At 38.8% G+C, this 21,896-nt stretch overlaps 1 protein-coding gene across 1 annotated transcript in view; it reads right to left on the reverse strand.

Moving 5' to 3' along the window:
- Positions 1–2,159: 2,159 nt before the first annotated feature.
- LOC121381658 (NACHT and WD repeat domain-containing protein 2-like) overlaps positions 2,160–21,896 on the reverse strand; it is a 53,030-nt gene continuing 33,293 nt past the window's right edge. The window contains exons 4-9 of the mRNA XM_041510997.1: positions 20,790–20,993; positions 20,054–20,198; positions 18,367–18,923; positions 15,966–17,149; positions 11,118–13,637; positions 2,160–4,740 (exon numbers count right to left, since the gene is read on the reverse strand). Coding sequence (XP_041366931.1) covers positions 4,716–4,740; positions 11,118–13,637; positions 15,966–17,149; positions 18,367–18,923; positions 20,054–20,198; positions 20,790–20,993 — 4,635 coding nt within the window. The 3' untranslated portion in view covers positions 2,160–4,715. The remainder of the gene's footprint in view (positions 4,741–11,117; positions 13,638–15,965; positions 17,150–18,366; positions 18,924–20,053; positions 20,199–20,789; positions 20,994–21,896) is intronic.

A 21,896-nucleotide genomic window follows, 5' to 3' on the forward strand; every position in this document is an offset into this window, starting at 1 on the left:
AGATGTGTGTACAAGAATCCTTACAGGTGTAGACGTGTGTACAATAATCCCTACAGGTGTATTTTGTGGGTGATTATGTATATTATGTATTTTGTGGCAGATTGTACTTTATGTATTTTGTGGCAGATTGTACTTTATGTATTTTGTGGCAGATTGTATATTATGTATTTTGTGGGAGATTGTATAATATGTATTTTGTTGGTGATTCTGTATATTATGTATTTTGTGGGTGATTGTACATTATGTATTTTGTGGGTGATTCTGTATATTATGTATTTTGTGGGTGATTGTATATTATGTATTTTGTGAGAAATTGTATATTATGTATTGTGTGGGTCAGGTTAGCCACCTATTTTTAATACCAACCCATGGCTGGGGATAAGTGTTGTGGTCGCATGGATTCTTTGACAACAACTACTACCTCTACTATTACTAGTACTACTACTACTACTACCACCACTACTACTACTACTACTACTACTACTACTACTACTACTACTACTACTACTACTACTACTACTACTACTACTACTACTACTACTACCACCACCACTACCACCACCACCACTACTACTACTGCTGCTGCTGCTGCTGCTACTGCTACTGCTACTGCTACTGCTACTACTATTACTACTACTGCTACTACTACTACTGCTACTACTACTACTACTACTACTACTATTCTACTACTACTACTACTACTAAAAACAAAATGATGTGATGATCACAGTGATGATGACGATGATGTGATGATGATGACGACGACGATGATGTGATGATGACGATAATAATGATGACGACGATAATGCTAATGATGTGATGATAATAATAACGACGACGATAATGCTAATGCTGTGATAATGATGATGATGAAGACGACGAAGGCGACGACGATGATGATGATGATGGTGATGATGATGATGCATACTTACACGAGATGCTTCTTTGTCATCAGATAGTTTATCTGCGTTGGATTAGTCAGTTAGAAGACTACACGATAGTTGCATATAGATGCTTAAAATGAAACGAAATTTCAAGCATATGATTATGAATATATTTATTGAAACTACTATACAAACAAACAAGCACTATTCTATTTATTATGTTACATCTACACACTGAATAACTGTTCTGCTCTGTTACCACATGTGTTTTAAGCCACAGATTACATGACCTATGAACAGGAACATTTTTGTCTTACAATTCATATATTTGACAAAAACAGATATCAAGTACATATATACGTAATTCAGTATTATTGGTATACAACCTATATTGCTAGTATTACATTAAACACCCAATAGCCAGTGATACAAATATACATGTACATATAAATTAAGTAATTGTATATTGTAAATAAACACACTACTGACCTAGTTATATTAGATTTCTAATAGCAGTCGATTGAAGTATACATGTCCATACGTAATTTTATAATATTATTAAACACACTATTGCCATAGTTTTAATAAAGACACAATAGTCAAATAATACACGTGTACATGTACTTAATTCTGTATTATTAATAAAAACACTGTTACCATAGTTATAATAAACAGCCAACAGCCAATGATATTAATAAACACACTATTGCCACAGTTATAATAAACAGCCAACAGCCAATGATACAACTATATATATGCATACGTAAGTCTGTATGATTAATAAGCACACTATTACCATAACTATATTAAACATCCAGTGACTTTGTCTATGAAACATTCACTCCTTAGTAAACACCACAACATTGTTTCTTTTGTATATGGTTTGCATTGTGATTCAGAATATTAAAATCCACATTTTAGAAATAGTGTAAATAACAAAACAGTTAACAGAAAGCAATCAACACGTATTTCTCAATACAATATTACTCGACATTTAACAATCTTTGACAACTCTTATACAATACCTCTTATTATGCATGTGTGAAAATAAATAACTGAAACAAAACAGACAGTGTAAGAATTGCATCAAATGTAAGTGATTCGTTATATCGGCCTTCGTCAGTGGACCCATTGGGCTATTTCTGGTTCCAGCCAGTGCACATATGACTGGGTTTTTTTTTAAAGGCCGTGGTATGTGCTATCCTGTCTGTGGGATGGTGCATATGAAAGATCCCTTGCTACTAATGGAAAAATGTAGCGGATTTCCTCTCTGTGACTACATGTCAAAATTACCAAATGTTTGACATCCAGTAGCCCTTGATTGCTAAATCAGTGTGCTATAGTGGTGTTATTACACAAAACAAACTTTAAACTTTATATCGGCCTTGCACTGGTGTCTTAAAACGAAGGTTTTATAAAATGTATGAAAATCGTGTTTCATCCAACACCATGATCCGTCATATCAGGAAAGGATCCCTTGATTGTCTATTAGAAAACGTTTCGAAAACTCTGGACTCCTTCAATATCATAAATTATACCGTTATTTAAAAATTATAAAGGATACCAATTATGTTTAAAATGATACAATATTTAGACTAAATTCTCGAAAAAAACACCCCAGAAAATCGACAATTGAATAGTGAAATGTATTTGTTTTATAATATAGCTTTATTATAATTTAGGACCAATTTAAAAGTTAAAACTATACTCAACAAGAAAAAAAATATACATGTAAATACTCTCGCTTATTTCATCATCCTGACAAACTCCCATCGATGAAATTATGGAAAAGATAAACGAATCCTTAAGAAGGAGGTTTGTGTAGTTAAATATTACTTTGCAGGTGTTTGTTTACCACACATTGATCATCAACAGCACTTAACCCAAAAACAGAAATCGCAGACTTGATAACGTCGTCTCATGGACGCTATAAAGTTGTGTCCCTTCTCTACAAGGTCCTGCTGCAACATCCGAATGTTCTGCGATTAAAGATTTTGCATCTCATAGGTATTCTAAAGCATAGAAGTTTAATGGCACTACTGATCAAAACCAACGTCCACGTGCTTTTGATTCAGAAAGTCAGTAGAGACTCGAGCAACGTGCTTATTGTGTTAAAATATCATATGCGGATGTTGTGCAAGATATGGAATAAAAACCTTCGTGCCCATATGTCGTATGCTCTGAGTCAGTCTCTTGCAGTTTGGATAGTGATTTGCAATCTATGGCCAACAATGATAGGCAGGTGAAATCTATGTCAGGAGGTGGGGGTGGTTCGAATAAATTGAAGCTTTCACAACTGACGTAATTCCCGATCTGCCACTTCAAAGACGGTCATTGGTGGATTCGGTGACATTTAATCGATTGACAATTCCGTGTACACAACAAAATGTCTCGCATCATCACCGATATTGATGCCTGTTTGAAATATTCCAACTGCTCTCTCGCGGTCATTTGATGGTCAAGCATGGCATGGTCAACAGAAATGTTATGGATATTATTTGTGGGTTTTTTAACCGTCAAAAACTAGACCAATGTGCGCGGGAAAACCTTCCCAGCATGTGAATATCATGCATCTGCCCAGCCCGTGAGCCCATGATGTTACCAATAGCATTGCACGTGTAATATGTGGCGTAACGGGGCATGTACGCCGAGAGATGTTCACGGTCGAATAGGTACATGTAAAACATTTCTTTTTCTAATGTGTATATCTTCTTTTTTCATTGAGTATAATTTTGACACTAGGATACTGACAGACATCTATAAATGCAAACCATTGGCCTAATTCAAGTTTGTGGTCATATTGAAAAAAAACTTTATAATAATAATCTACACATTTCAAAGTTGGACCGTGACGTCACGGTCGATTCAAATGAATGCTGTTGTAAAGAAACCACACGGATCAACGACAAGCAACGGGTAACTCTCATCGAAGTATTATGATTTGTTTCTTGATCACTGATGTCTGCATCTAAGGAAAACCAATAGTCCGAAATGGCTATTGGACAAATACACTTACGCCTATTCCTTGTAATACAACATTTTTAGAGCCCGCGCCTTTACAACTTTAGTCCGGATCTCTCGTTCAAAGTTAGTCTTCAAAACACCAGCCATATAACCGTCATTAAAACGTGTTGTGCGTCGTTACATAAATAAAACAATTAAAACACCATAATAACACCAAGTGTTGCATTAGCATCTAAACTCGACGTGCTTTGAATCCAGACTTCAAATGAATGTCGACTTGTCTGAATTCAGTTATACATTTTGACACGAGTGCTAGTACCCGCTTACTACTTGACTGGTTTTCGCCCTCTCGCATTCATGCAACACTAACTGCCAAACCCAATTAAAAAAACATTCCTTGACGTCAGGGGAAGTTCGCATCAACTAAACGCATCACAGACACATACAAAAAAATAATAAAAAGGACCCCAAGGCAGTCTTCTCAGATTGGTTTACCTTTAACAGTTCTGGGTCTCAAACATTGCATGTTTTGCATTATATGCTCCTCACAGAGGTTAACTAACAACAAATAAAGTATGAAAATGTAATAGCATTTGACAATATTCTATAAATGATTTGAAACATTAAACTTTCAACATCCAGTAAATACACTCAAATATGGCATTTGTATCGTGCTATGAACTGTGTTAGAGTTATCTACTGTTGAATCCAACACCCAGATTTTGAAAACTCTTGTTAAAGTAATGTTCCAATAATCGGTCATTATACGTGGTTCAGCATGACGAATGGATATCCACGTTTTATCATTTGTTTCGCTGCACTGTGTGGTGTAACACGCTCACTGATTGAACAATTCCCGTGCACCTTTTAGTTGGCAAGCTTCTTCCCAAACCTTTCAAAATAAAAGTTACAAACTAATTAACCACTGCATTCGTATTTTTCTGTAGAAATACAAGATTATCTGGGTTTTATTCCTGCCAATTGACACTTTGTGGTTTTAAATTTTAATAAATACATTAATATCAATATTAGATATCCTAAAATAAAATCAAACCAACGCTTTATAACAGTAATATATTTTACTATATGCATTCTTTGTAAATACATAAACATCTTAAGAAATAAACATTTGACAAACAAAAACAATTTCAGATAATAAAATATACAGACAAAAAATTAAGTAATAAATTTATATATTATCTGTATTTAAAAACGCACAAACATTAAAACGTTATCGATATAAATATTATACTGGGCCTATGTATTTATGTATGTATGTATGTATGTATGTATCTACATGCATATGTGTCGTCTCAAAACCATGAAGATTTACAACATGGATTAATATCTGACATTATCAGATACTTGACATCATTAATCGGAATGTAGTTATTGGGTTCGTGTTTAACGTGAGGCAATGGTGGATATTTTATTCCATTCCAGTACTTGTTCCAACCCATAGTGAAAACCCCACTAGGCCCAAAGGAGAAGTGAAAAGCACCAAGTTTCACCTGCTTCTGTACATTCTGTATTTATGTTTTGAGAAAATCTACAGCATTTACTAGTCCCCTACCGGTCCAACCAGAAGGGACTATAGGTTTCATATTCGTCCTTCTGTCTGTCCGTCCGTTTGTCCATCCGTCTGTCCCACATAGTTTTCCTGATTTTTTTTTTATCATGTACTGTTAGAGATCAAGTGACTTCCGTAGTGATTAGGGGCGGGGAGTAGCCCAGTGGTACAGCGCTCGCTCGATGCGCAGTCGGTCTAGGATCGATCCCCGTCGTTGGGCCCATTGTGCTATTAATTTTCTCGTTCCAGCCACGACTGGTATGTACTACCCTGTCTGTGGGATGGTGTATATAAAAGGTCGCTTACTGCTAATCAAAACGAGTAGCCCATGAAGTGGCGACAGCGGGTTTCTTCTCTCAATATCTGTGTGATCCTTAACCATATGTCTGACGTCATATAACCGTAAATAAAATGTGTTGAGTGCATCGTTAAATAAAAACATTTCTTTATTTCGTTCTTATCATAGTGATTTACCCATTTTTGACAGTTATACCCTTGAACGAGTTTTGAAAATTTTATTTCGCAATGCCTCAAGATATTGAGATGAATTTTGTGTAGAGCTTTATCATGTTCTGTGATATATCAAGTTTGACTTGCATGACAATTTACCCATTTTCACAGAGTTATGGTCCTCGAACTTAGGAGATATGAAAATATGTTTTCAGGACTTTTTGGTTTTTGCAATGCCTCAAGATATCGAGATGGAATTTTGTGCTTTATCACGTATTGTTTAACTTTCATAGGGATTTACTCATTTTTCACAGAGTTATGGCCCTTGAATGTAGGATATATGAAAAGTTGTTCGGCCGGTAGGGGACATGTATAGCTTTAGCAGTACTCTCAGAATGTTGGTTCAAGTTTCCTTTCAAAGTAAGACTTTTGCTTTAAAAAGATCATAACTGCCGGATGTAATAATGCAGTGAGGTAGCAATGCAGTCAGTGACAAGTTTTCAAGTGTTGTGATTCACTTTGTAATTGTTCGTATATAATGGGCTACGTTTTGATGTATGTAGTAATAGTAATCATAATGCTAATTCAGATTTCAAGTTTTCATTTCATGGATTTCATTAATCAAATGAAATAAGCAAAAACCTTAACCAGAAACTCTACAGCAGTTATACTGTGAATGCATTCAGGTTAACTTATGCAAATATATAGAAGACTGGGTTTCATCTAAAACAGGAACTCATATCCACAGTGACACAAATATTGTCATGTTTGGTATAAGTAATAATAAAAATGCTGTAGGGGTGGGGGAGAGATTGGCTAACACATCCATTCAAAATATTTTGCAGAATAAATTTGAAATACGATATAGGAATACATTTTATTCAACATCTGCAACTGTGAGACATTTATTTAAGAACGGGCACCATGGCTTAATCTGTATATAAAGATCATACTGAGAACATATTAACACTAAGGTAATGCTGTACTTTAATAATAAAAAAGCCTGTTAACTGTTAGTCATCTCTTATCCCCCCCCCCCCCCCCCCCCCCGCCCGCCCGCTTTTATAATCTGATTAACATCAGCATGTTTTCTTTTCTTATGCTTCGTTTTTTGTCCGTCTTAAGTTCCGGACATAAGACATGCACTACAATTGGAGGGACTACTTCCTCAAACGTTGCATGTATTGAAAATATGCCCACATATCAAATGTGTATGCCTATGTGTATGTATGAGTGTCATTGTCTGTCTCTGTCTCCGTCTTTGTCTCTGTCTGTCTGTCTACCATAGTTTGACACCCAATAGCCGATTTCGTGCTGGGGTGTCGTTAAACATGCATTCATTCATTACTCTCTCTCTCTCTCTCTCTCTCTCTCTCTCTCTCTCTCTCTCTCTCTCTCTCTCTCTCTCTCTCTCTCTATATATATATATATATATATATATATATATATATATACACAGTCAAACCTGTCTTAAGCGGTCACGCAAGTACATAAAAGTGGCCGCTTAAGACAGGTGGCCGCTGAGTACAGGTTGCCACATATATAGTCTTTAAAACAGTTATTGTTGTTTCTCGTTTTATCGTCTATACTGCTAATCAACGGATGTGTATAAATAAACATTTGACATGTCGTCTACTTCAGAAATAATGCAAATGGAATGTATTAAATTAACCGTTCTCAACAAGTTTGTTTTCTTTTTCCATTTAATTATTTAATTCCTACTTCATGCGGTGTATTGTCATAGTAAGTGAATTTACAAATGTCAAGCGTAGCATTGCAGAGGCATACTTTCTTAATTGATACACAGTAGAGATGTCGGGACTGAATGGGTACTAGTAATAGTATTCCTGAATGTGTGAAGATCGGTTATTTGCTGCACCTTATCGCTGTTGTTAAAATATCCCTTTTATATAATAGTAAAACTTTACTGTGGCCGCTTAATACAGGCATTTTAGCGATTTGGGATCCGATTTAGGTGGCCGCTGGCCGCGTCTGACAGGTGACCGCTTATTACAGGTGCATGTACATTATAAATCGTTTGGGAGGAAAAAAATGGCCGCTTAAGGCAGGTGACCGCTGAGTACAGGTGACCGCTAGGACAGGTTTGACTGTATATATATATATATATATATATATATACTGAACAAAATAAGAAACTTCCGCTAACTTTGCTTGAACATAACTTGATGAGAACAAACCGGGGAAATAATTGTTGTATATGCGTTTAAAGAGTGTTCCATGATGCATCGTTTGGTGCAAAAATCATGGCCATAGGTTAACAGAAACTGGGAGAAATTTTGACCAAGTGTGGTAGGGGTTAAAAAAACACACCCACTTAATAACGGGTATGACCACCTCTTGAATTGACCACTGCAGTGCATCGCAGGCGCATAGAATTGACTAAAGTGTTGATTTCTGCCCGTGGAATATTGTTCCATTCCTGAATGAGCGCTTGACGAACTTCGTTGACGTTAGCGGGTGGGTTGGGACGACGCCTCAATCGTCTGTCCAGACTATCCCAGACATGCTCGATGGGGTTGAGATCAGGACTTTTAGCGGGCCAGTCATCAATGAAATCAATGTTATTTGTCCTAAGAAAATTTACAGTGTCTCTAGCTGTATGAGAGGTGGCATTATCATGCTGAAAAATCGAGATGTTGGCGTTGTTATGGAACAGAGGAATGACGTGTTGAGCGAGAATGTCATCGCGGTAACGTTGAGCATTTAACTTGCCATCAATGACGACTAGTGGTGAACGATAACCATGGGCAGTGGCTGCCCAGACCATGACGGAACCCCCACCCCTGAAACGATCTCGTCCAAGAACACTACAGTCAGCATAGCGTTCATTTCTCCTACGGTAGACGCGCACCCTGCCATCACCACGTAAAGAAAATCTGGATTCATCCGAAAAAAGAACGGTATTCCAGCGTCGCCGTATTCAACGAGTGTGTACACGTGCCCAATTAAGACGATTTAGACGATGACGTTGCGTTAAAACGCATCCGACGTAAGGACATCGTGCATGTAAACCATTCTCCCACAGACGATTACGAACAGTTTGCCCACTGATTCGGTTATTATGAAGCCCAGGTGTGTTAGCAGAAGTAGCAGTGGCAGTTTGGAATCGATTGCGCAAATGCGTGTTCATGATATAGCGGCCTTGACCACGTGGCAAGTCGTTGGTGCTTCCTGTCGTTCGAAATCTTACGCGAAGATTTCGAATCGCTCGATTAGAACTCCCAACATGCCTTGCAACGTCTTCTGTCGACATGCCAGCATCAAGCATGCCAATCGCCCGTTCGCGTAAATTATTGGGTATTTTCGGCATACTAAAAATGCTACAATGTAAAAAAACGTTAATTAATTTACAAATTTTGAAGCGTTTTCGTTCACTTGACAACAATGTCAGTAAGACAAGTAAAACAAATTGACCGAATACTACACGGGACATGTCGAACCATGCATGCACGTGCAAATTGAATTTCACGTTGTCGACGATTAACAGTGCACAAATAATCGATAAAATTCATGAATCCTGATAATACAGCTCAAGGCTAATACTACCTATATAATTTCATTACACAATGAATTCTTTAACACAACAAATACTATATGTACAAATCGGAAGTTTCTTTTTTTTTTTCAATATATATATATATATATATATATATATATATATATATATATATATATATATATATATATATATATATATATATATATGTATATATATATATATATATATATACACACACACACAATTAAAAACTGCTACCACACCTTTATTAACCTCGCTCTAAAAAACCCCAGAGATAAACCTCAGCAAAATCTGGGACAAAGACTCTGGAAAAAGTAATAGGTTTGTATTAAGTTTGAAAAAGTAATAGGTTTGTATTAAGTTTGAAAAAGTAATAGGTTTGTATTAAGTTTGAAAAAGTAATAGGTTTGTATTAAGTTTGAAAAGGTAATAGGTTTGTATTAAGTTTGAAAAAGCAATAGGTTTGTATTAAAGGGATATTCCTGAGTTTGCTGCAATTTTTATGATGTTATCGACTAACAAAGACTTTGACGATTGTAATTACATATCAATAAATTTTTCTGCATAAAATATTAGTGGCTGTATATTAAACGTGCTTCTGATAGTTCTAATATTTGTACTAGGTTAAATTTCATTTTATTTCCTAAAATATTTTCTTTTCCGTACGTACGAAATTATTTGAAGACAGAATCCAGTTTATATATATATATATATATATATATATATATATATATATATATATATATATATATATATATATAATTTTTATATATATATATCCGTCTGTCTTTCTCTCTTTCTCTGTGTATGTATGCCCAATATTACAGAAACAAACAGGCTATTTTAAATGGATAAATGATGTTAAGGACGACCAGTTATTCAGATTACAATAATATTTTCACATGAAATAATGTATATGTATGGATAAAATAAATACCTTGAAACACATGCTACACGAAAACACAACACATGACACTTATTGGCACCAAAATGAATTGCTGAGAATGTGTACAGTCAAGTTTCTAATTCAGCTGGGACTGTAACACAAAACACTCTAAAGCCAAACTGCTAGTTAGCTAAGAATACTAGAAGAAATTTTATAGAAAAAAAAGAAAATTATTTAAAACATGCTACGTCAGATAAAAATAATAGCACAAGAGACTGCACAGGTAAATGTACACTAAAGCTGACTAACAATAACATAAATGGCTACAAAGCCGGTTTAGTATATTGGCTAAGAATAATTTACACAAAACACTTTAAAGGCAAATTGCTAAGAATAACATTATATACTATACAGGAAAACAATAACGGTAGTACAGTAAAGGTAAGTCTGTTCGTTTGGCACCTGCGTAACAGATTCGTCTAGAATGTTACTGAAAGAAGGGCAGAGCACGCAGCAAAATATGCAGCCAAAGCACAGAGGACACTTCCGAGTTACCTGCCTATGCACAACATAACAACATTAGCAGCTGTAATAGGAAATTGTGGTGGTCTACTCATAACAACACATGCAGGTATGGGAAAGAAGGTGGGGCATTCTAAAGGGTTTAGCAATGAAGTCATGCTGGAAAATCTACATACTATTTGAAAATAATGTTACAATATGCAGACCTGAAACTCGGGGAATGCTAGAGGAAGATTATGATAAACTCATGACAACACACATGCTCTCGATTTCTGTGCTCCTCTGGCTTTTGCTACAAACCTTGCTACTTGCAATGCCGTGCCAAGTGAGCTGGTAGCCTGGATGAGATCACCATTGGCAGTTTTCCCACTAGCAGACGGCTTTGTCATCTGTCGACTCGGCAGAGACTTGATCAGTTCCTGACTGGCCTCATCGCCAGGATCTGCTAGAGTCAGCACGGTCAGACTCCCGTCCACCGCACTCATGACTAGACTAGTGCCAATGTCGTCTCCCACGAGACACTTCACATCGGCGTGAGCTTTAAAGTTTGCGATCATTTTGCCGTCTGCTACTCTGAACACTCTTATTGTCCGGTGACCGGAATGGTAATACACCACGTGCTTGTCGTTCTTAGTGAACATGACCTTGACCGAGAACACTCCTTCTGCGACTTTAGGAATGAGCGTCCGGACGGTTTTCCCGTGTTTTATCTCGATCAGCTGCAGTCCGCCCCAAGCTGGCGCAAAGATACCTATCTTCCCGTTCTGGGTGACGCAACCGTTCCATCGTCTTGTGGATCTCAGCAGAGCCTTTTTCTTCAGGTCGAGGATGTTGCCTTTGTCCTTATCGATCACTGCAATCTGATTGCCGTCGTGCGGCATAGGCACTAGGTGGCTGTAGTCTATGTAGTTGTTGTACTTCAGCTGAAGATTGTACAGGTGAGTCCCAGTCTTCGAGTGATAGACACCTATGACGTCACCACTTTTGTCCACAGCAGGAACGGCCAGGAACAGACCATCCTTGGTGACAACAGGCTTGCGGTATTTTTTCACCGTGTATTCAAACTTAAAGATCTGCTCTCCTTCGGGGACAGAGTGACTGCAACACATACCCTTTCCAGACGTAGCCTTTGCCGACGTGATTACCCTTGTGCATCCTTCGTTCAAAGTCAACCACTGAATGTCTCCACACTGAATTACCTTGATTGCCTTTTCTTTCTCCATATTCCAGAAGACGATGCTTCCCGATTCTGCAGAAACTATGTACTCGCCGTTTGACGTCACGACGGCATGTGTGATTATTGCGCTTCGTGAATTGCTGGGAAACGCTTTGACGATTCGACCCGTTTCGAGACTCCACACCACGACCGTATTCCTGGATGAGGTAACACAGATACCCGGTTCCAGGGCCAACTCGACAGTTTCGATCGGCCTCTCCAGGTGATCTATGGGGTGGACGTCCTCTAAGATCTTGTCAAAGTTCCACACCTTGATCGTCTTATCCATGGAGGAACTGATGACAACATTGCAGCCTACATGCACGGACACAAGAGCGATGATTCGTCCGAAATGAGCATCAAGTGTTTTAACGATATTACCCTGTTTCACGTCCCACACGTACAGGTTTTTGCGTACACCAGCAACAACGAACTGATTGCCTTTTGTAAATACCACAAGACTAGATAGGTTTTTCGTGGGAATGTTTCTTATACTTGAAGGAAGCCTCAGTTCTCTCATTTTATCGTTTTTCAGGTCCCACAGTTTGTAGCCAAGAGCAACCGTTGCTATGAGATAGTTTTTGTCACTGGACGCTGTCAGGGAAAACACCGTATCTACGTTTTCACCCAGAGTTCTGTTGTACTTCCACGTGCTTCCGTCTCTGTCGTACACAGCTACAGCATTGTCGCTAATCTCAATACAAGTGTATAGGGTTTGTTTGTCTTTAGTCAATGCAATTGCGCTGTGGAATTCGAAAGGACTTATAGATTTGTCCTGGACTTCTAGGGCCATTTCACTGTCGCCTTCTGCACCACTCTTCACAATTGTGTATATCTTGTCATCAAATGACAGGTCAACATTAACGAATGGCATCTTTAATTCTGACGCGAATTTCGAGACAAAGGCGCCTTCAATTGTAAACAGAGCCCACTCTGTGCCCATCCAGATTCCGATGTGAGTATTGGACACCGTGGTTCCCTCTACCGTGTTCTTTGTATCAGGACAGATAACCCAGAAATCTCCCGTTTTGATGCTTATCACCGCCACCTTGTTGTAATTGGTGAAAGTGACTGCATACTTGTCGTTCGGCGAGATCGCCAACGAAGACATGATTCCCGTCAGACCCAGGTTCATGTCTCTGAAGATGACGCCCTGAGATAGCTCCCAGATGATCACCTTGTTTGACGCGGTCACCAAATACCTTGCGTCCGACGTCGCTGCAATCCCGAAAGGAGCAAACGGATGCCCTTCCAGCGAGAACTGAAGCGGACCACTCGGGGTATGCAGACAGTGGTGGGCGGGGACCAGAGCACAGTTGTGGAGGCCGTCTGTGTCGCATTGCTCGATGAGACTGCGAATCTTGGGGTTCAGCGCGTAATACGGCAGCAGGCGTCCCGTGATCTGGGTGCCGATCATCTGGGGGTAGTGACCGAGGATGGAACTCGACAGGCGGATCGCATCGGCTATGAGCTTGACGTCCTTGTCGTACACGTGGTCCAGAAGGTCCTCAAAGTCCGCCAGCACGGACTGGAGAGGTAAGGAGCTTAACTTAGCGTGCAGCCATTTGTAGTTGAAGAGAACGGTGTCATACAGGTCGTCGTATCTGGGAAAAAATAAAAATAAAATGTATATATGTTTGTTTATTGTGTACAAATAATATAGATAAATACTGAATAATAATTATCTGTATTGTGAGTAACAAAACGTTTTATTAGTAGTTAAATTGTAAATGAAATATTTCTTTGAAAGTCTTCATTACACACTGGAATTGTAAGCAATAATGCGTAGAGAATACACGACATGACGAAAATACCGAAATCCGTAATAAATGATTACAGGTATTCTAGTATGAAGGAAGGAAATATTTTATTTAACGACGCACTCAAAATATTTTATTTACGGTTATATGGCGTCAGACATATGGTTTAGGACCAAACAGATATTGAGAGAGGAAACCCGCTGTCGCCACTTCATGTACTACTATTTTCGACTAGCAGCAAGGGATCTTTTATATGCACCATCCCACAGACAGGATAGTACACACCACGGCCTTTGTTACACCAGTTGTGGAGCACTGGCTTGAACGAGAAATAGTCCAATGGGTCCACCGACGGGGATCGCTATTCTAGTATAAACCAAATCGATGATACTGGGTGTCAAAGAATGTATTTATTACCCCCAGCAGGCACTCAACGGGGAAAAAATAATCATATCACGCATTGGTTTAACGTACACTACTATTGGACGATTTGACGCCAACAAACCAATCACCTTGTCGGTACTAAGTATGATGTCATCACGATTTGGCAAAGCACACACAATGTTTAATGCAATTCATTAATAGATCTTTAGTTTTTACAAAATAGCAATACGCAGAACAGTAAAGTACTTTACGTCGTTTCTATATACATGGACATGTAGCCGATGTAGGCTATATCGAAAATAAAGGTTTTTAAAACCCCCAAATAGCTGGGACGCTAAACCTCGTGACAAGTGAAAATTAGTTCACTCGGGACATAAAGTTGATAATAACTGGTAACTCGTTTATTATCCTCTATACACATGTATGATGAAATAAAATATCTTTGAAACACAAATATTTGTTGACGTTTCGTCAGAGTATTACTGCTGTCATCAGAAGAACACAGAAAATGAAAAAGGGTGAAACATTTTTAAAAAATAAGCTGAAAGTCAAAGATGAATTATATCAAAAGATAAGTTCATTACTGGTTGAGTCGCAGTCCTACTCATTGACTTACCTTTGTTTGACACCCAATAGTCGGTGTGTATTTTTGTGCTGGGATGTCGTTAAACGTTCATTCATTAAGACCCCGTGAGGTAGGCCTAACACAGTGTTTAATCGACGTGTCCAGAGTTATTCTATTTGGTTTACTTTTATCATGACTGGCAATGTGTCTTGTTAAAATGAGGGGGAGCTATGGACTGTTGTTTCTTTGTTTTTAGTTGTTGTTGTTATTCTTTAATTGTTTGTTCTTTTTTGTTTGTTTGTTTTGGGGTTGTTGGGTTTTTTGTTTGTTTGTTGTTGGGTTTTTGTGTTATTGTTGTTGTTGTTTTGGGTTTGTTTTTGTTTTTTTGTGGGTTTTTTTTTTTTTGGGGGGGGGGGGGAGTATTTTTGGGGGGGTTATGGGTAAAAAAAAATTGGGGGGGGTATTTGTTTGTTTATTTATATATTTATGTTGTGTTGGTAGGGTTTTGTTAACAAAATGTGTTTGTGATTGTTAAGACGGGTGCTAAATTGTTACAAATTGCATTCTACACTTCGTACAACTCAAGCAATAAATCATAAAAACGCGACTACAGTTCAGGCTGTGTTCAGTTCCATAAAAATAATGAGTGAATGATTGAATGGTTTAATGAATGAATGATGAACGAATGGATGAAAGAAGGAAGGAATTAATAAAATAGGTTGCTTTGTAAAAAATCAACAAATATGAAATTTACTTTTAAATATTATGTCCATTGTACAAAAAAAAAAAATAACTTGTATATATTTTATAATAAAAATGTCACTTGAAAAGTAACACAAAATAAATTATCAAAAAAGTAGTTTATAAGACATATTTAATACTAATGTGATATTTTTTTAAACTAAAGCTTTTTTTTACTGTTATGTTTGTTTGTTTCTGTTTTCTTTAGGGGTTTTTTGGTGTGCTTTTTGTTGGGGATTAATGTTTTTGGGGGTGGGTTTTGGTTTGTTTTTGCTTACATATTTTACCATTTTGTTACATCAGACTTACATGATGAACGAAATGCGTTTGTAAAACAAACATGTGACATGTTACATGCTGTATGTTATTAAACTTGTTATGTGTACTATAAGAAATCTCAAAATAATTTGCATACATTTTATTATGATAACGTCTAAACAATGTTTGTCAGGTTCACGTAATAAGCCGTGAAGACTACTTACCTATGAGATCTAACCAGGTGGTACGGAAGCTCTCCAAGCTTGCGAAGATTGTACCTAATAACCTCCCCTTGTTCATTGTAGAAGACCACTGGCTGCAGGGGAACCTTTCTGTCGGCTTCACTCTTCGTCTCGTCCAGAAAAAACCTTTGTCTCTGAAGCTCCGAGTACTCAAACGGCTTTGGCGTCCCTCCACCCCATGTGCCCAGAAAATACTCTGCAATATTTGAGTGGATTTCGCTGACAAAGTTCAAGTTCTTGAAGTATCTCTCTTTGGCAGCGTCGATGAACTGCCGATGATACCAGAATATGACGTTGACGCCGTCGGCTTCTCGCTCGCTGAGATACTCGGGAAGGTCTCCTCGTATCCTTGTCCAGAGGAGTGGAGGGATGCGGCGCACTGGGGGGAGGTGGTACTGGTACACGTCGTTGAGAATCTTGTCGTCCAGAGAGAGTAGGTCCTCTAGCTCCGCTTCAGAAAGACCGCTCTTTGATGCCGTGATGTAGCCGAGGGCGTGGGACACCAGCATCTTTCCGTGCTGCAGCTCGATCCTTTCGTACATTTTGATGATGCAATCGTGGATAGACGGAGCCAGGGTCGTCTGTTTGAGACTGGTGTACGACTTCCATCTGCAGATCTCGTCAAACACCAGCTTCACAAACAGAGGCAGGTTGCACAGAGAGATGGCCTCATTAACCACCACCCACTGTTCATCGGTGACGTTCCTGTTGGCGTTCTTGAGCCAAGACTTGATGATTGTGCTGCTGAGATTCTGGCCTAAAGGTAGGACGGGGACGAAGTTTTCCTTCGCCTCGACCAGAGTCTTTAGCGTATCAAGGATGTTGTAGTAGTTGGGGAGTGTGGACACTATCAGTCTGACGTGGTCGGGGAGAATGACAGGCAGCCACGTGAGGGTGTGTGCACCATAGGTTCCAGAAAGCTGGTCCAGGGAGTCCAGGAACACGACTACTGGTTTCTCAGCGGTGGCCAGCACTAACAGTCTCTTGAAGTGCTGGGCCAGTTGCGCCAAATCGTCAGGAACTTCCTCTGCGGGCTGTTCGAATATATACGCCACCTGGTGACAAAGACTTGACAGAAGGGGAATAATGGACGAGCTACCCGGCGTTGTGCCTAGGAATCTGATGATCAGTACCGGGTTAGATTTCGCTGGAAGCCAGTCGATGACCTAGAACAATACAAGATATAAGATACAAATAATTGTTAAATTATAATTATGCTATTATATGACATTATGATAATTTATTCCAGTTTGCGTAGGCATCTGTTTTGTTAATTTATCGCTCCAGCCAGTGTACCACGACTGGTACATCAAAGGCCATGGTATGTGCTATTCTGTCTATGGGATGGTGGATATAAAATATTCCTTGCTGCTAATCGAAAAGAGTAGCCCATGGAGTGGCGACAGCGGGTTTCCTCCCTCAATATATGCGTGATCCTTAACCATATGTCTGACGCCATATAATCGTAAATAAAATGTGATGAGTGCGTCGTTAAATAAACCATTTCCTTCTTGTTCTTGTTACTTTGCAGTCAAACGTCTATGATGTACATCAATCAATATAACCGTTTCATTTCAAAATCCATTGACATGAAATTCATTTCAGACTACCAGATTAATTTCCAAAGCCGATCGTCTGACTGGCTACTAGATATTCCACTTGTAAATTAGGCCTAGAGTTATAACAAACGATTTTGGCAGTGTGTGAAATCAACTTGAATGAGTTGGCGTCATGGCACGAGTGACGACCACGGAGTTAATTACTCTCATACACTGATCAAAGGAAGGAAATGTTTTATTTAACGACGCACTCAACACATTTTATTTACAGTTATATGGAAAGAAAGAGAAATGTGTTATTTAACGACGCACTCAACACATTTTATCTACGGTTATATGGCGTCTGACATATGGTTAAGGACCACACAGATATTGAGAGAGGAAACACGCTGTCGCCACTTAATGGGTTACTCTTTTCGATTAGCAGCAAGGGATCTTTTATATGCACCATCCCACAGACAGGATAGTACATACAGCGGCCTTTATTACACCAGTTGTAGAGCACTTGCTGAAACGAGAAATAGCCTAATGGGTCCACCGACGGGGATCGATCCTAGACCGACCACGTGAATGTTTTACCACTGGGCTACGTCCCGCCCGCCATACTCTGATCAGTACAGGTGTACATTACGTGTATATTACACGTACATATCAAGGATCTGTTTCAAAGTTTATTAGTATAAAAGACTACCAGCATTTCGGGAATGCATTACATAAACTATAAACAGCAATGGACAAAAGTCATGTAGTTTAAATTATTTCAAAAGTGAGTAAGTTTTTGTCTTTGAGCATTATTTTCTATTGATCTCGAACAAAACAATTACCTGGCTAGCTGCCTTCGCCATGAGCGAGGTCTTGCCGCACCCAGATTCCCCACAGAGAACGAGAGGTTCCTTGGACGCCCCGACCACATACTGATGTATACACTCGACGACCTCCTCCCGGCCCTGGAACACGGAGCAGAAGTTGTGGCACGTGTGCAGGTGCTGGAGGGGCTCGGTGTACACGCGGTCGCTGCCCAGTCTCTCGTGCTTGGTCATGGCCTTGTCCACGAGGCGGATGACGTTCTTGTGGAAGTGCTCGCAGAATTGTTCGAAGTATTCCTTGTGCGTCTCGCTGTTCAATCCCTCCAGGCCGTTCCACTCGACGGTGAAGCGGATCATGTTCTGCGGGGACAGCACCTTCTGTAGCTTCTCATCTCGCAGGGTCTTCAGCAGTTTCTGCGCCTCGCCGTCAACGCTCCTGGCCGCGAGGTCGACGAATTTGCCGGCGAGTCTGAGGAGCGCGGTGTTGATGTTGATGATTTCTCGGATGTACGCCAGACAGTGGTCCTCGACGTTCTTTGCCTTCAGAATGCCGCGTTCTACTTCTCGTTCAGTCACTGCAAACATATCAAATTAATGTTGGTGACTCATTTGAGAGTTCGTTTCACGACGTCCGAGCACAGTTTCATTAATGGCAGCAATATTGTTATCTAACATATACTATAATGTATATAGTATATCTAAAATTCTAATTTTGATGATTGGTCTACATAATTAGAGAAGAAACCTGATCTCCTTCCAACTAACAGTAACTGCTAATTATTGATAAGAATAAGTAGTAAGGCAGCAACGACGTTTGTCGCTCACTCTACAGACCAAGTGCACACCTAATATTATAGTCATTCAATAAATAATGCGCTGGGATGATATGTAATAAACTCGCATTTCCATTCCCACATGTATGTACTAACTGAAATACACCTTGAAAGGAATTGTACTGCTAAGACTATAATATGCTAAGTAACTGGTGTAGCTGTGGGCATTAGGGTCACATCACCCTTTCAGTTACAACTATCTTTTTGCCCATCACCTTTTTCCCCCCATCACCTTCTATATTTTTCTGTCTTCCGATAACACGATTCACACACAGCATGGTTGCACCCCCTCCACCCCCGCCACTTCAATATACATGTATGGTCTTCCAATAAAAAAATCCTGGTTACGCCAATGCGCTAAATGCAACTTTAAAAAAAAAAACCCACCATCTTGATCTACGACATATTATTTTATTATGAGCGAAAGAGAGAGTTTAATAATGTTGGCTAATTTCGCTGCAAGATACTTGATAACTGCAATATTACACAACATGCAACACAAAGTACGTTACTGAAAAAGGATCACCGTAATAAGTCATCATAACAGATAACCGTATATCTACTTCCTGTCAAAAACATCCCAACTTACTAAAATATTTGCTAGACCAACGTGCACTTTATAGCAATTACAGAACGAACATCACAAGTGCCTTTATACTTATACCAAAATGCTTGTTATTCAATGTGTTCTTTATAGTAGACTAAATTCTGTTAAGACACGTGTTCAGGAGGGCGAGCGCTCGAAGACAGTTTGACTTCTTTCCATCATATCATATCTTATCTTATGCAATTAACTTTATGCCAAAATCCAACGACCGCGACCGCGAGCGCTCGACCTCCTGGAATTATATCAACTGTTTAATTCAAATTACCGGACATAAAATAGTTATGCATCTGCTCTCGATCTATTTTTTTGGTGATGAACAACACCTGCGAAGATTTGCGAATAATTTTTTGAAGTTTGCCGAAAGTCTCCCACCAGAGTCCTTGGTCTATTTCCTGAAGACGTTGTGATCTCTTTAAAACAAATAAAAATAAATAAATAACATGCACAGTTCTTTGGTTACTTTATGGGTGGTTGCAAATTATTTCATTGTATTGTGTGGGTAGTGTGGGTATTAATTATTTTTTTTTACCATCTTTCTTTTAATAAAATTAAAAATGTGCTAGCAACCAAACTGAGTGACAGTTTAAAATGCAGGGCCGAGTTCAGCCAGACCGAATTAAAAAACGTTCAGCAGACTGGTTATGCGCTTTATGTTAAACCAAATTGCCACATTGCGAACCAGTCAAATAGCTCGCGAATGTTAGGGTCGCTCGCTATTGCTGAATATGTGGCATGATAGCCTATTAAATGATATGATATAATCACATGGAATATCTATAAAAAGTCTTAATGAATTTAATTTTCAGAAAAAAAATTCGATCAACAAAAGGCTCAGATATTATTTTTGTATTCTCAATAGTGCTTCATTAAATTGTATTCATCCTGTTTTCAAAAGAACAGGTCACTTTACATCCTGGGTTCACAAATTAATTAAACTTTGCATAATAGAGGGCACTAGTGGACTCGAAATTATGAACAGTGTTCAAGTCTGGCCGACTTACCTTGTTATTGAAATGTTGGAAAATGGAGCTGATTGGCTGCAAGATATAATAGGCGGGAACCGAGTTGTCATCCCTCCTGTACCACTGGTCCAACAGTTCCAACTCGCTCACCACGTTTTTAGCCACCTCTCGCAAAATATCGAACTCCTTGGCGAGAATGTGCGTGGGTAACGGCCGGTAGCCATATTTCTGGCCAAGGAATACCTGCAATGGAGCCAGGAATAATTATTATGCGAGTACTAAATTGTCTTATCGGGAGTAATGTTTGCTACAGTGTGCTTTATTGCGGTTATTATTTACCATGACAAAGTCTGCTGGTCTGTAACATATTCTCATAACCCAGCTTGTTTTTCTAATCTTATCGGATCGTATGTGAAATGATTGATCGATGAAAGCACTTCCGTTGAAATTGTATACGACTAAAGTATGACGTGATCACAGAATGCTCCACAACCCAAGAAGAAAAGTTAAATAAAAATGAAATCTTTTAGCGGGAAAAATCGTTTATGTGACAAAATAATCGATATTCTGTCCAAAGCGGTACTTGTATAAAATTAATCACCTTAGCCAACTTGTAGTAATGGGCGCAAATTAGCTCGGCAGGGGAGGTAAATCAAGACCTTTGTCAACAAATGGTTAACCGTAATTATTATGTGAACATTACTATAGTCATAGACAATGCACACTTTTTTCTACTAATTATGACTGAGCAATTTTCCCCGTTGCAACTTCTGGCAATATTGAAAGTATCCTAGACACAGTCAGCTACTGCTACGAAATTCTGGCGAAGGAAATAACATTATCTAGAATACATTTGAGAACGCTTAGCCTATTTCCGGTTCCAGTGGGGCATACCAAAGTGGGTGATGTATTAGGTGATATATTGTACTGGATATTATTATTATTATTATTATTATTATTATTATTATATTTGGGGGGGGGGGGGGGGGGCTTGAAACTTAAGTCGTAACATTGAATGTTTTACAGCTTGTATATAAAATATCGCTTGTCACCATTAATTTAGTAGTAAATGGTACCAATAGCAAATTGATTATACAGCCGGGGTTAAGGCTGTGTACGGGACCAACTCGGAGGAAGTATTTAGGC

The sequence above is a fragment of the Gigantopelta aegis genome, chromosome 9 (assembly GCF_016097555.1).
Source record: "Gigantopelta aegis isolate Gae_Host chromosome 9, Gae_host_genome, whole genome shotgun sequence".
NCBI classification, from domain to species: Eukaryota; Metazoa; Mollusca; class Gastropoda; order Neomphalida; family Peltospiridae; genus Gigantopelta; species Gigantopelta aegis.